Source organism: Diprion similis, chromosome 14, assembly GCF_021155765.1.
Source record: "Diprion similis isolate iyDipSimi1 chromosome 14, iyDipSimi1.1, whole genome shotgun sequence".
NCBI lineage: Eukaryota > Metazoa > Arthropoda > Insecta > Hymenoptera > Diprionidae > Diprion > Diprion similis.
Window position 1 is genome coordinate 4,038,570 of NC_060118.1, and position 16,592 is coordinate 4,055,161.

General features: G+C 36.5%; 1 protein-coding gene across 1 annotated transcript; it reads left to right on the forward strand.

The window, feature by feature from the left end:
- The first annotated feature begins 12,626 nt into the window (after positions 1–12,626).
- On the forward strand, positions 12,627–13,942 carry LOC124414442 (protein ALP1-like). The gene is made up of 4 exons (XM_046895386.1): positions 12,627–12,661; positions 12,815–13,609; positions 13,676–13,734; positions 13,884–13,942. Exons 1-4 carry the CDS (start codon positions 12,627–12,629, stop codon positions 13,940–13,942), a joined length of 948 nt encoding a protein of 315 aa, XP_046751342.1.
- The last annotated feature ends 2,650 nt before the right edge of the window (positions 13,943–16,592 follow it).

Sequence of the window (16,592 nt, forward strand, 5' to 3'; positions counted from 1 at the left end):
TGAGGAAGGTGGAAAGGCCACTCCACCGAAACAAGGCAGTGCTTAGCGTGTTCATGGACATCGAAGGGGCGTTCGACAACACCTCCTTCGATGCAATTTGAGAAGCTGCTACAAAGTTTAGCATAAGAGATATGCTAGTCGACTGGATCAGGCAGATGCTATAGACAAAGACTGTCATCGCCAGACTTGGAGGTATCGAGGTTAGAACCCAAGTCAGCAGGGGCTGCCCGCAGGGGGGCGTTCTCTTTTTCCTGCTGTGAACCCCAGTCGTAGATGCGCTACTTACGGGGCTCAACAAGATGAAGGTGACAGCGGTAGGCTAGGCCGACGACGTGACCTTGATCATCGCAGGCGACCACCTTCCGTCTATGACAAGCAAAATGCAGAAGGCACTAGACTTTGTACAGAACTGGTGCACATTTCAGGGACTGAGAATCGCAAGACTAAGATGATACTTTTCACTAGGAAGCGTAATCTCAGGATAGGACACGTCGAGATCTTCGGATCGAGACTAACCCTTTCAACCAGGGTGCACTACGTAGGAGTTACCCTAAACCGCAAATATACATGAAGGGCCCAAATCGACCACCAGGCACAGAAGACTACGGCCACTTACTGGGCCTGCAGAAGAATGGTTGGCCAAACCTGGGGATTACAATCAAATGTAGTCCGATGGATACTCATAGCCATCATACTACCTCAAATCACCTATACCACACTCGTATGGTGGCTCGCAATCAGCAAGGCTGCATCCCGAACGGTATACTACCGCATGTACAGGATGGTGATCCTAGGCATCACGGGGGCCCTTCGGACCACCCCCACAATTGCCATGAGGACTCTTCCAGACCTACCGCCTCCACGTATCACGGTGAAGGAGGAGACCTGGAGGGCGGCGCTATGCCCCTGGCACCTGGGGTTATAGAAACGCACCAGTTTGGGACACACCGTGATACTAAACCGGGAGGGGGCACCGCGGGCCGCTCTGGAACTGAGCGGGAACCGCTACCCTAGCAAATTCCAATTCAACCACACCTTCAGAGCAATGCAACCCCCCCCCCCCCCCCCCCTCCCCCCCGAGAGACCTGGGTAAATAACTCAAACGACTCATTATCACCAAAAGGACTCGTGTGGTACGCAGACGGGTCTAAAACCGAGACGGGCACCGAGGCAGGCTTCTAGTGCGGAGGACCAAGGACAAACAAGTCGCTCGCTCTGGGACCCACAGCCTCGGTGCTACAAACTGAAATGTATGCCCTGCTGGCCTGTGCCATACAACCATACAAAAATATTGACGGCCAAATAATATAAGATGGCATGCATACCTTTCCTGTTCAGCCTGTGCTATCTACAAATGAGTATATGGAAGACGAATAACCGGTGACATATGAATATAAATCAAGAGCCGTAGATTGTTGGGGAAGCGAAAAGAAGAAAAATTTAAAATACCGTGAAATTTTTTTTTTTAATTAAAACCTGTAAGACAAATGCGACAATGGCTTCAGGCATTGAATAAAGGTGGAACTTACAGGGAAGAAATCGCTAGAATTTGTGACTTCGTGTTTATTAATTATAAAGCAGCACACGACATCGATTTCATTGTTCATGAACACGATTCACGAAAATGGGACTCACAAGCCCACAAAGAAATAGACCATGAAGATTTCAGAATTTCAGCTTCAAAAAAATGACCAACCTGATTGAAGCATGCACACAAAATCCAGAGTATCCAGGAAGATCAACAAATTTATCAGTAAGAAAACTTCAGATGATGCTGCATGGTTAAAAGTAAGGGCAGATGAATTTGTGGCACATATTAAACACGGTATAGCAAATTTTGAAATTCATGAGTGTACTGTAACGTGTGTGTAGTGCGATGAGCACCACTCTGTTGATAAGCTCACGTTAGTGTGAGTGTCTCTTTCCGGAAATGGAGGATGTAACGAAAGATGTTGGAACAATATAGTATATATATAGTATATATAGTATATATAGTATGTATAGTATATATAGTAGTATGTATAGGATTGTGTGTTGCTATTGCCTGCGACATATCTTTTTATCATCTTACGTCACGAGTGACCGTCCATCAGACTTGGTTCCTCTGTTAACAGTTTCAAATACGGACAAATTCATGGGCTTGCCAATACTGCCTATGGTTTGCAGATTTGTAAAATTGACTCTTTGTTCGATTTGATTGGATTGATAAAGTTAACAATTTGAATAGTAATATGCAAGCCAACAATCATAAAAATTTGTATGTAACAGATATTTAATTAGGCATTTAATTTGGTATGAAACAAAAGAAAATTACGGAACAAACATGCTTGTAATGTATCTCGTTTTACGATTTCTATCTGCGATATACAGTTTTAGTTTAAATTTTTCTAATTTGTAAGCAAGATCACTCTGATTGATGCACCGTTTTCTCTAGCTATGGGACTATAGACGCTGTTGCTCAAAGTTCATTTCTTTTATATTCTCGAAATATACTCATCGGGGAATTTCAAATATTTATTATTGTATAGTTGCTGGAAATTACTGTAGTAAACTGGGTATTGTAACAGCGAGGAGTTAACACTATGCAAAAATGCGTACATTGCACTGAATACAATTACAAGTTGATCATATAGAGAATACAGAGATTGCGAACCTATTTCAAAGATTATAGCAGATTACAGTAATTTCAATCAAATTACAAAGATTGCAAGTGACCAAGAAATGATGTTAGGATTACAATAAGGTTTTTAGGGTTATGTACAATGGAATAATGTATAATACAAACGGATTATAAATAATCACAAACCTTACAAAGATTCACGTATAAGGGTCACGTATTGTCAGATTTGGTTGCAACAGCGCACGCGCGCAGTACAGAAATTACAAATTTTAACTCCTAGGAGTCCTAGTAGTTAAAAGTCGTCTTTTCTGTACTCTTTAGATATGCATTCGCAGACCCATTCTTCCACAAAAAGTGGGTACTTTTTACATGGAAACATGCATAAAAAAATGCGTACAACATGCTGGCGTTATGTAAATTTTATTCACGTTAATCTGATCCACTGAAATGGCTCACCTTCAATTAAACTTTATTTGATCCAAAAAATTAATTACTCGTAAAAGTATTATAACTATGATAATCTCACAAAATAACAACTAACGTTTTGAGAATATCATTCAAAATAGGTTAATCAAGCGAATTGAGTGAAAGCACGTTATATAAAATGGAGACAAATATAGAACCTATCACATTGCACACGAGAACATTGCACATAGTCCACCTTAGTTAACACAGCATTATTCGACACAACATTATTCGTTTCACACATCATTCGATACGGACTTATTCTACACGGGATTTATTCGACACATACACCCAGTTTTATGGGTTGTCTACCATGTGTTCAAACGCTTAATAGCTAGATCTTTAAAAAATAGTACAAACCAAGAATTTCTAAAGAAATTGTTGATAACGTATAGACTATTTTTTTTTTCAATGGTATACTGAAAATATTGTTCAAGATGACGAAAAAGAAATACCATAAAAATTTCAGATTTTAATATTGATATTTAGAGGTGCCTCATCGCGATTTTCTACTTTCCAGAAGAATAACATGGCAAAAATGGTTCTTGCTCCTTGCGACTTTTATAACTAGATAACGACGCGTTGTAGAGAGAATTTATAAACATGTTTTTGTAAGAAATTGAACGTTCTACAAAAAAGGTCTCTTGTCATTTTACGATAAATTTACTCCTTCAAAAGTTATTTGAGGTCAATCTTCAGCAAAGGACCTCAAATAAATTTTGAAGGAGTAGATTTATCGTAAAATGACAAGAGACCTTTTTTGTAGAACGTTCAATTTCTTACAAAAACATGTTTATAAATTCTCTCTACAACGCGTCGTTATCTAGTTATAAAAGTCGCAAGGAGCAAGAACCATTTTTGCCATGTTATTCTTCTGGAAAGTAGAAAATCGCGATGAGGCACCTCTAAATATCAATATTAAAATCTGAAATTTTTACGGTATTTCCTTCTCGTTATCTTCAACAATTTTTTTGATACAGTCTAATAACGTATCTGAAATTATCAATCGAAAATCAGAAAATGGTAAAAAACTAGTCTTCTCTATTACTTTCGGTGAAATGAGTATTAAGTACCTTGAAGTGTACAATAACAATACACGTTTGTGGAAGGGTCTTGTAGATGTCGGTGGCCAGTTGAAAGAAAATGAACAATCACGGATGAGGAAGTTGCTACGAAAGCATTAGTTTTTATGTTCTTAAATATCAATGGTGGATTCAAAACTCCAGAAGCTCATTATTTGAGTTATTCTTTGAATGGCATACAATAATTAATTTTACTTGAAGATTTACTAATCAAACTGAATGTGAAGAGTATTGATCATAGACTTTTGGAAAGAAAACTGTGTGGTCTGTGCACCAAGCTGAAGTCGTAATAAGAAATATAGAGCTTGTTGCTTTCCCCGCCGAGCGGCTGCTTCCCAATTTTTCAATCCGGTAACAGCGAGGGTAACAAACAGGCCAGCTCCAGGTCGAACTATCTCTGCCCTTCGGTTTGTGCTTTAGCAGCCCCGTACGACCGCGCAGTCTATCTCTATAAACCTATGGTATTAATGTAATAAGCACAACACCCTACGAAGATAGAGCTCAGAGAACTGCTTGCGAGCCATCAAGCGCAAATCTAAATTATAAAGATAAAGATAATTTTAAACCATATTTTGAACATCCTGGTACTTTACAACCTATTTATATTTTTTATGATTTTTGTGATTGCCTTAAGATCATGCAAAACTATTTTGCTTTGAAAGGGCCAATAATTTATGCTAAAAATGAATGCATACATTGAGGACTCATTAAAAAACTGCACATGAAGCAGGAGTGAGAGGTTGCATAGTGCATGCAAGATCAGAAATAAGCATGTTAAATTTGATGAAGAAAAAATGAAATTTTTTTTGCTGCTTAAGTATTAAGCAACAGTATCTCAGTCACGAGGTGAAGCACTCGAAAAATATGATGTTTTTAGTCAAAATAGGTTAAAATAAATTTAGCTTCTATTTTACAACTACTGCTTTACATTCCATAGTGCATTTCCTTTCTATTTAACGCATCCTCTTAGTACAAGAAGAAGAAATCATTCATGTGTGGATAAATTGTTCCTTATTGATCGCTAAGAAAAAAATCACGGCGAATAACTGTGCAACGCAGCGCAAATATCAAAAAATCTGAAATAACATAAACTAAACGAAAGTTGAGGACAAACAGCATTCGATAGCATTCGAATCTCTCCACTTCTCTCACTTCTCGTAGAGCATTAGATGCAAAATTCGTAATAAGCGATCCCAAAAACTCCACGACACAAACTTTCCTGCAGATTGCATGAAATTTTAGACATTTTTGTCACCAGTTTGTGCGCGCAATTTTTTTTTTTATTCAACTTCACGGAAAATTTGAAATTAGCGATCTTAAAAACCACACTACGCAAGTTTTCATGTAGATCGGATAAAATTTGAAAAAACTTCTCTGCCATTTTACTGACGAAACATCTTACGCAAGAATCATAATCAGCGTCACCACAAATCTAAGATTACAAGATTTTGTCAAAATCGTACAAAAAATACCAATAAACTAGAAAAATCGCTTGAGTTAGACCGACTTAGGCACATATAGCGACACAAGGGACGTTGCCTACTCCCGGCGCAGCTAGCGCTTGCAGACGTTCGCGCGATGCAAGTTTTCTCCATTATTTATAAAGATATCGAAATAGTTTCGAAAGCATATTGAAGATGAAAGAGTAATCTGTGCCGCGCATTTTTCCGAATTTTGAAATTCTTCTTCAGAGTCGTTTAAAACGGTGGCGAAAATGGGTTTGCTTCAGTAGCAATACAAGGGGGGTTCTGCGCTACGAACCCTACTTTACCGGCAAAGCACCCTCCCCCCCGCCCCCGCCCAGCCCGGACGCAAACCCATCAAGGTTATCCCCACTCCGGCGAGCCGTCAGCGTTACCATCACTTCGAGTTTTGTCGGTAAGGGGTTACCATCGTTTTGATCCTTGTCGGTAAGAAATCCCCTAGATTGGTGTGCCGGTCGTTAAGAAATCCCCTAGATTGGCGTGCCGGTCGGTAAGAAATCCCCTAGATTGACGTGCCGGTCGGTAAGATATCATGCCGGTCAGCAAGAAGTGCTGTCAGTTATCATAGGGGTTTTACCCTTACCATGCTTATCGAGCGTGATCGAGCGACTACATTACCGAGCGCAACTGCGACCCTCAACCGTTCAACGCCGAACCCTCGCACATTAAGCTTCTGGAAGGTTCCATGAGTCAGCTTCTGGAAGATTCTTCCTCCGACGATCGAGAGGTTTCGAAGCGGAAGTGCAACGTTGGGAGGCTTATGCAATGACTCCGACAAGTTTCGACTTGACGTCGAGCGGCCCGAGGTCAAAGGATTTCGGTGCGACGTTGAACGTGACGACCCTGAACGAATTCTCGGAATTTTAGGCCGACAAACAGTTCTCGGAATCGGTCAACGAGTTTCGACTTGACGTCGAGAGGCCTGCGTCCATCGGTTTTCGGTGCAACGTTGAATTCTGGAAGGTTCCGGAGCCGTGAGAAAGATTACCTACGACCCTGAACCGATTCTCGGAATCGTCCGACGAGTTGCGACTTGACGTCGAGAGGCCTGCGTCCATCGGTTTTCGGCGCGTCGTTGAATTCTGGAAGGTTCTGAGCGCTTGGTGGGAGAAATATGGTATAAAAGCCTGAATTTCAGAACGTTATTCTCACAACGATTCTCCAGCTCTCATGAAGAGAACCTCCGACAGAGCACACCTACGCCGGCGAATTGATCTGTTCTTAAAAAATCTTGAAGACTTGAAAAAAATCGTTGATCAAAAATCTGAACTTAACAAAGTGACAAAGAAGTTGGAAAGTTTGAAATTGTGAAAAAATTAACACCAACAATGGATTTCACAAAATTGAACCAAATTGGCAAACTGCAATAATTCCTACCAACGAGGAAGCTATCCGACTTGGAAGTTTTAAAAAATTATCGAATCACAAGTGTCAGGAGGGTACAGACTCGATTTGGTCAACGGGTGGTCGTCGATGTGGATGCGACGTTCAGCGTCTTTCTCCCGGCACGCATGGCGAAGGTACTCTGCGAGGACGACGGTCTGATGCAGAACTTGGTGCAGGCTGTCGAGGAGGATCGCTTGCTGCTGAAGTATCTGGGCGGTCAATATAACCCGGTGGAATTCACCGATGCGTCGACTCTCGAATAAGTTTGCACTTGATTTAAGTTTTAGATATTTAAGAAAAATTATGTGCATTATTGTTTTGAAGAGTATATTTTTTCACAAAATACTACTACTACTACGACTGTACTACGACTGTACTACTACACATGTTTTAGACGTCTCTGACATGATTATAATGAGGGGTCTGTCGAAAGCTGTTACATTGATCTGAAACACACACAAACACAACAAAAACTGTAACTTTAGAAAATTTTAATATACCTAGAATCACGTAAGTTTTGTAGTTTTCATTGTAAAATAAAGAAACCAATTAATCGAACTTGTTATAAAAGTTATCACACCATTGTCCAAATACTTGAAAAAAATAGTGTTAGGAAAAAAAAATTTTATCATCGAACGAATGAATTATATAAAAAATTATTATATAACTTCATCTTACACTTTGTGGAATAACCAGGAACCATTCCCCACTCTTACCAAGCGGGCTGAGACACCCGCTCATATTGCTTTCTATGGTCGGTCACCGCAGCCCTCTTTCCAGCCAACAATAGCCATCCCGACAGAGTCAGCTCTTACCCACATTTCAGCTCAGTGCTACGGTACGATGGTTTGAATTTTCCAATGTCCTTGGATCAAATTCCAAAATTTGAAAAACTCAACGATCTCTCGATAATCGACTACAGTATCGATTATACTGACAAAAAACGAAATAACAGTGAAATTGTACCCGTTTATTTAAGTCGAAGCAAGTCTGATAAACCTGTAATTCATCTTTTAATGTTAGAGACTGAAATTGACAATGATGATGATGATGATGATGATGATGATGATGATGATGATGATGATGATGATGATGATGATGATGATGATGATGATGATGATGATGATGATGATGATGGTATGGAAAATTACACAAAGAACAGAAGAATACACCATTTTGCATGTATTCGAAACTTATCACGATTAACAAGAGCTCAAATTTCTGATCACCGTGCTCGTACTTGGTTATCCGATAGGTGTCTGTCACACTTTCAATCTGAAAGATGTTTGTTAAAGCACAATGTAGATTGCCTGAACTTAAACAAAACCAAAGTTATTTTACCGACAGAAGAGGACAAGATTCTTAAATTCAAAAATTTCAAACATAAAGAAACTGTTCCATTCTGCATTTACGCAGATCTAGAATGTCTACTGCAACCCACTCTTAAAAGTCTTGGGGAAAACAGAACAATTTATCAGAAGCATACGCCGTACAGTATAGCCTATTATCTACATTGTGCGTTTAAAGGCTGACGCCGACTATACAGCGGCGGACCGCTGCGGCCGCGGTGCAGTTACTGGGCGGTGCGCTCATTGCAGTCGCTGTAAACATCCACCGATACTGTTTTTATGAAGAAGCTATACTTCTCGTTTTTTCGATGACTGCCATTTGTCTTAGTCGTCATGGGCACTCAGTAAATAATCATTTGTATTTGCCATTTGCCACTACTTCTCGGTTAGTCATTATGGATAGCTCAGATGAAGAAGTGTTTATGGTTGCGCTTTTATGCGAAGAAGCTGAGCGACAAAGTCGAAGAAAAAGAAAGTGGGTACACGACATCTGCAAAGACAGAAATGTTCACGGCGAATACCACACGTTATTTCCGGAACTGTTACTAGATAGTGACAAATTTTTCCAATACTTCCGGATGTCGTGTGAAAAATTTCAAGAACTATTATGCATCATAAAAGATGATCTGATAAAAGCAGACACAACATTTAGAAGATCGATTACACCTGAAGAACGGCTAGTAGTATGTCTGAGGTAAGTAAATTTCATAATATATATCTGTTCGTATGTATGTAGAATAGGGTGGCCGTTAAATACCATCTTGAGGAGTAAAACCCCACAGTTTATAGACAAAAAAAAAAGAAAAAAATTCTGGCGCCAGAGCGAGGTTTTTAAAATAAAATTAACCAGTGTCTAAAAGACCTCAAAGTTTCCCATGTAAAACAGATGCGTTTCCACGCTTCTCAATTCAAAAATTCACTGTAAAGCTAATTTTAATTCAAAAAATACTAAACTAGGTGAAAGTATCAGGTAAGTGTACTACTACATGGAGCAAAATTGAGGATACCATACCGTTGAATTTGCTTATTATCCCACTCCAAACTAAAATTCTCTTTATCGATTTTACGGGTAAAATTCTAATTTTCGGTAAGTATCTTTCGGATGAGATCGGATGAAAATAATAAGCAAATTCAACGGTATGGTATCCTTGATTTTTCTCCATGTAGGAGTACACTTTCTCGATACTTTCACCTAGTTTAGAATTTTTTGAATTAAAATTAGCTTCACAGTAAATTTTTTAATTGAGATCCGTGGAAACGCATCTGTTTTACTTGGGAAACTTTGAGGTCTTTTAGGCACGGGTTAATTTTATTTTAAAAACCTCGCTCTTGTGCCAAAATTTTTTTCTTTTTTTTGTCTATAAACTGTGGGGTTTCACTCCTCAAGATGGTATTTAATGGCCACCCTAATGTAGAACATGTGATTATCATATGAAACATGGCAGTTGTATTTTGTTATCCCTTGAGGACCATCGCATAGAGAGATTTTCTTACAATCATTTCAAAATTTTTATTTTTTCAACATTTTTTTACCATCACAAAATTTTATGCCTTTTGGGATACTGAAGAATAAAAAATTTTCATCCTGTAAATATGAAGTAAAAAAAATGTATTCACAACTGTGAGGGTTTTTCTCATCACCTGGGTGAAGATGTTGATAAAAAAAAACGATTTTTTTTTATCTCGTATAAAAATATGTTAATTTAAAGTGTTTCAAAAATGTTTGCCGAAAATCAGCTCGATCAAAATATTTTCACAAGAGGTCGCTCGAGATTTGAAAAAATTCCCATAATGGTTAAAAATTAAATGGAATTTGTTTTTTCTCATGTCATTAATTTCTACGTTTGTAATTATAAATATCCAAGAACTCGATATATCAATGTATAAAGGTCGCTCAAATTTAAAAAAAAAATTTTGAATCGTTTACCTACTTCAATAGAAATGAAGCATTAATACAAGAAGGAAGAAAAATCACAAAGACAATTTAAAAATTAAAATTGAATTAAAAAAAAAGAAGGATTTCTAACAATTTTGTGAATTTAAAATAATCTTGAGTGACCTCTAAAAATTTTTTAATTCGTTTGATTTTTTGTGAGCATTCTTTAAACGTGTTAAATTAACATATTTTCATGCGAGTTGTAAAATAAAATTTTTTTTTCGGCTACCCTCATAAAGGGTGATTTGAATTTTAACCAAAATCACTTACCTGAGGTACACTTAACCTCCACACCGACTTCAACGTACAAAATTAACATCAGTACGCTTGATTCAGTGTTGTTTGTGCAAGTAAAATAAAAATGATGACAAAAATTGGGGTCTCAAAGACCTCATTTATATTAGGGTGGTTCAAAAAAGCCTTCTAACTTATTTCACGCATGCTTTTTGCAACTTTCGAAAAGTAAAATGAATGCAACAACCGCAGTGAGGACGTATACAATCAATTTTTAAAGGTTGCTGAATGCGTGTAAGTGTATTAACTTCAGCGGTTTTGACTTGACGGATTTGATTCTTTCTAGGCTCGATGTGTTCGTTAAGCCTAGAAGAATCGTGGCAAAATTTCTTAGGCAATAGGATGTTTCACCCGCTTTACACAAGTGCCTCAAAAGACTAGTTTATTTACTCTTGGAATTTCAATAATTCTGCTTATAGTTACTGAATTTACTCTCATCTTGAAATGCCTATGCTTATCAAGAAATGCAATTTTATTTGAAAAACAATTGTTTCATAAGCTGTAGTTACAATAAGCAGAAACTGCCCAATAGGAAAAACTGGATAACTCAGATGACGTAACCAATGTTTTTAACTGATAGAAATGTTAACAGAATTATAAAATATGATATCGATCACGAATTCTTTATTCCTAAAAATTTAGATTTTTTAAAAATATTATAAAGCAACCAACAAATTGAGCAAAAAACAAATGATTTTGCAAGGCTTTATTTTGAATATATATAATTTCTGTTCAGCAAAACTATGAAAGCTAATAACATTATTCGGCTTACAAGAAACACTGTTATTGTATTTTATAAGTATAATCTTGCTTATATCAGTTTAACGTACGTTACCATGAATAACTTTTTTAAAACAAAAAATATTACAGCTGATGATGGGTAAAATTTGAAGAAATCGACGTCGTGTCAGTGATATTTGAACCTTGTGTAACTGCGTCAAGGTTTCTCGGCGGGTAATCAAAAATTGTGCTTGTGTTATTATTAGTGGCATACATTTGTTCTCTCAACTGTGGCATTAACGGGTGTGGCACCTGATTTAGAGTGTTTGTTACCACTCTGATTTCGTAATTGTTGATTAATTCAAAAACTTTGAATTTCACCTCAACTTGGAAATGTGGTGGAAATGATTTGACAGTTTCTGCCATAGCTAAGAAAAATGTATCCAGAGGTCCAACATCTCCGTTGATGAGCTTTTCCGGCTTATCTTTTAAGTATTTCAATAGGGCACCCGCAACATCTGACGGTGGATTTGTGGCAGCAGTTTTTTTTTTTGTAGGCGTTTTACGAAATATTGCTGACTGTTGAGTCACACTCGAGGAATTAGCCGTATTTGATGCGCTGATATCTACAAAATTAAGATGGTATGATAGGGTTGACAATTGACAAAGAAATCAATGTTACTGTACTTCACTCATAACAGACTTTCACATTGTATATCATACATTCAATAATTATTAGTTTAATTTATGTTTCAACACATATTTTTCTCGTTAAACATCAGTCAAGATCTGCTTGTGAATTAATATTTGAAAATGAAGCTGGTCATTTATTTTTAATGATTTAAAAATAATCAATGTTATTATATGACCCCGATCAATTTGGTGTAATTTCATTTTAGATTAGTTCTCGGAGAAAAGTACATACATACTTCAGAAAATTACGATTCGTGATTAATCAAGCTATACATACGGCAGTGCGGTTTGACATATGAAGTTTGTTTTGTTTTGAAATAGAGCTCACAAAATGGCCATAAGCATTGCAACAATTACAACACCATCCTCGAAATCATCGAACACACCTTTATCCGTTTATAAAATATCACTCACTATAATTGTTAATTGAGCTAGATTCCTCATCATTGTCGTCCCCGTCAGAAATAATTGATGCCGGCTCTTCTTCGATACTAGAAGTCTGTGACTCCGGTGTACTCACAGATTCTGAAATGTTTGACCGCGTTTCCCTTTCTGACATGAACGGAGCGAGAAATGCCATTTGGTTTTCAAATTTCCATGGTCTTTTCTTCGAGGCTGCTGCTCCACTTTTTGTTTGGCGAATTTTCTTCGCCTTTCTATAGGCATCCCGTAATCTGCGCCATGCCAGCTTACACTCTTCAGCTGAATCAAATTTTTAAACAATATCCAAATTAATACCAATACCCTTTATTCAATACTATTTTGTTTTTTTATTCTTTTTTCAGATTTCTAACGACAGGTGACTCATTCAGAACCATAGCATTTAGCTATCATTTGGGACATACTACAGTTCGTTCAATTGTACACGAGACTTGTGAAGTAATCTGGAGGCGACTGTCTCCAATAATTTTACCTGTGCCGACCTTGGAAATGTGGAAATCGATCGAAAGAACATTTTCGGAAAGATGGAATTTCCCAAATTGTATAGGTGCCATGGATGGAAAGCATATTGTGATAGAGGCGCCCGGTAACAGTGGTTCCTTATACTTCAATTATAAGAAAACTTTCAGCATTGTGCTGATGGCACTTGTAGATGCTAACTACCGATTTATTGCAATTGATGTCGGTGCATACGGCAAAAATAGTGATGGTGGGATTTTTGCCAACTGCGCTTTTGGAAAAGCTGTAGATGATGGCAGATTAAATATACCTCCTTCAAAGCCACTGCCTGGAACTAATGAGCCAGTACCCCACGTAATTGTGGACGACGAGGCATTTCCATTAAAGAAATATATTATGCGTCCGTATCCAGGGTCTCAACTCAAAGATGACGAAGCTAAGAGAATCTTCAATTACCGATTGTCCCGCGCTCGAAGAATATCCGAAAACGCATTCGGAATCTTGTCTCAAAAATTCAGAATTTATCAAAGACGGATAAGAATGAAACCAGACAATGTGGACAATGTCGTATTGGCAACATGTTGCCTACACAATTTTCTGCGAAATGATGTTCTCGGAAATCATCTCCATCATGCGGAAGGTGACATTCCAGCGTTACAAGACATTCGAAATGTGGGGGGGTAATGCAACGAACGAGGCTGTAGCTGTGAGGGAAACATTCAAAAACTATTTTGTGTCTGAAGAAGGTTCGGTAGAATGGCAGACTCAAATGGTTCGACGCGGAAGAAGAAATATTTGATAACAAGTGAGCAGTCACCTGTCGTTTCAACCACATTTATTCAAGAAAGTCATTAAAAAGTATTAATTGAAACTCTGACAATTTTGCATCTAATCCATGGTTTGCCATGATTATTGTGACAATTCCATGACTTTGATTGTAATTTTTTTAAATAGCGATTGCTCACATATTTTATGAGCCTAATAAGCTTCTGACGAACACCCCAAGGGCCTAGGTCAGGTGGGTCAGGGCGTGGTGAATTGGCCCAGGACAAGTGTTTGAATGATACTTAGTAGATATGTCGGTAGTAATGAAATAATAAGATATTGAAAGTTTCAGATCCCTAACTTAATTGGTTTTCAATAAAAAGCAAAATATGTGAAAAAAAAATAAAAAAATGTTATCAGGATTGAGTGAACTGATTGATCTAAATTTTTTATAGGTTTTGAGCCAGATAATAGCTCTTTCAAGAAAAATTTTAGAGATATATAGCTCATAAGATCCTCGGAAAAAAAAATTATTTTAATGTAAATTTTTTTTTTGGACAATGATACAATTTTCGCACAACGATGAAACTTTGTTCAAAGCATTTTATATTACCCTACAACGTCATAAGTTTTTAAAATTATTAAAACCGGTACACCACAGTAGTGAAAAATAAAAACCACTTTTCGGCCAAAATAATGAATATATTTATATGTTTCACTCCTAATTTTTTTATTTTTAAGCATATTTACATAAACTGTGTCTATGAAAAATAAAATTTCATGTTGAAAACAACAACAATTATTTTGGTCAAGTTCAAAAATTAAAACAGTTAAATATCAACGAACAAGTTCATATTAATTTTTACAATTATTTCTATGAAATATTTCTTATTATAAAACCCAATTATTTATATATTTTTGTAAAATTGAGACATAGACATAACTAAAAATTATCGAATTAATAAAAGATAAGAACATTGGTTTTTATTTTTGTGTTACTATTAAGAATTTTTAGTAATAAATGAAACTTTTAAATAATCATTAAAAAAATTTCGCTAGAGGGCATGTCATGCAAAATTCTTATGTGGCACTCAGGGTCTCACATGCAGGTCTGGATAGCCTACCGACAAACCAACCAAAGGACCGACCGATGAGCCCGAGACTTAGAGAGGACAAACAGATTGTGAATAACACACAAAAAATTGACATGAGATGGCTTCTAGCGAAAATTTTTTGAATGATTTTAAAAAAGATCAATTTTCCAAGAAGTTCGAAGCAGTAACGCAAAAATGAGAACAAATGTCTTCGACTTTAATTAATTTCATAATTTTTTGTTACGTCTATGCCTCAAGTTTATAAAAATATATGCATAATCGAATTTTATAATAAAAAGTTGTTGCTCAAAATATTTCTCAAGATTAATAGAAAATTAATTATCGATATTAAACTGTTTTTATTTATGAAATTGGAGAATAAAGTAATTGTTGTTGTTTTAAATATAATATACTATTTTTAATAGACACAGTTTATGTGAATATGCATTGATTTGAAAAAAGCTTCAGACATATAAATAAATTCATTGTTTCCGCCAAGAAGTAGTTTTTATTTTTTACTGCTGTACAGTTTTTGTTAATCTTAAAAACTCATGACGTTGTAGGGTAAAATTAAATACTTTTAAAAAAGTTAAATAGTTTTGCGTAGATTGTATTATGGTGAGAAAATGAAATCTAAAGAGAAACAATTTTTTTTTTTTCGAAGATCTTAGGAAAATATACAGCTCTTGATTTTTTTTGCATCGATCTAGTATCAGCCACGAAAACTCATAAAAAATTTAGATCAATCGGTCAAGTCATTCCTGAGTTCAAAAAATTGTGCTGTTTTTTACATACTTTGCTTTTTCTTGAAAACCTATTGTATTAGGGATCTGAAACCTTCCGGATCTTATTATTTTATTAGTACCTACTACATTCTTCAAGTATTATTTCAATATCTTTCCGGGGCCAATTTACCATAAGCAGGGCTTTTCCTATGTGTAAAGTTACATAAAATTGCGGTGAATTAAATTTTTTGTGATTTTCATGGTTATAAAAAAATTACTATTATTGATTAGAGTTTTAGTGCTTAACATTATTGAACATACTCTCAATTGTCGTGTCTTGGCACTGAAATATCAGATTTAAAAAAAATGGATATTGGATCGTACATAGTCAGGGTTACCTGGTAGTTTGTGCATGTTTCAGCGAATATATATTATCTGTTTCGTTGGATAAAATTTATTTTTAACACATAAACACACAATCACGAATTTCGATTACTGTAAAAGTATACTAATAACAACTTTAATTATTTTATTTGTACTCACCTGTCTCTTTCATAGCTTCAGCAATCTCTTCCCAGCATTGATCTTTCCTTTGCTGGTTCGAATACTTTGGGTCACTCATATCGTACAATTCAGTGTACGTTTGAACAAGTAGTATTAATGTTTCCTCATTCATGATTGTAGTAAATTTATACGTACAATTATTTCAAGGGACAGACCTATATTAGAGCGTCAGATACAAATTCACGCAACTTCAGTTTGCGGCGATGTCGCTACCGATTTTTATTTGTTTTCTCATAACATTTTTCGTCATGACAACGATATAATACTTTCGTCTGTTTTTCGCAGACTGGCCATCACGATTTTTTCACAGTTTAAAATTAAAAACGGGATGGCCAGCTGCGAAAAACAGACGAATATCTTGGGTGGTGCCGAGTTGGCGGTGACCGACTGCGAACTTTCAAGATAACATCTCGGTATAACTTATACATAAAATATAATTATCGGGATTGTCGTTTATTATTAACTGCTTTACTACGTCCTTTCGAAACAACCACTGGAATCGAAAATGATGCGAT

Coding starts and splice junctions, on each gene's coding strand:
- LOC124414442 (XM_046895386.1), top strand. CDS start 12,627: ATGGTCTTTTCTTCGAGGCTGCTGCTCCACTTTTT. Junction 12,662..12,814: donor AGGCTGCTGCTCCACTTTTT/GTTTGGCGAATT, acceptor TTCTTTTTTCAG/ATTTCTAACGACAGGTGACT. Junction 13,610..13,675: donor GACATTCGAAATGTGGGGGG/GTAATGCAACGA, acceptor TGTCTGAAGAAG/GTTCGGTAGAATGGCAGACT.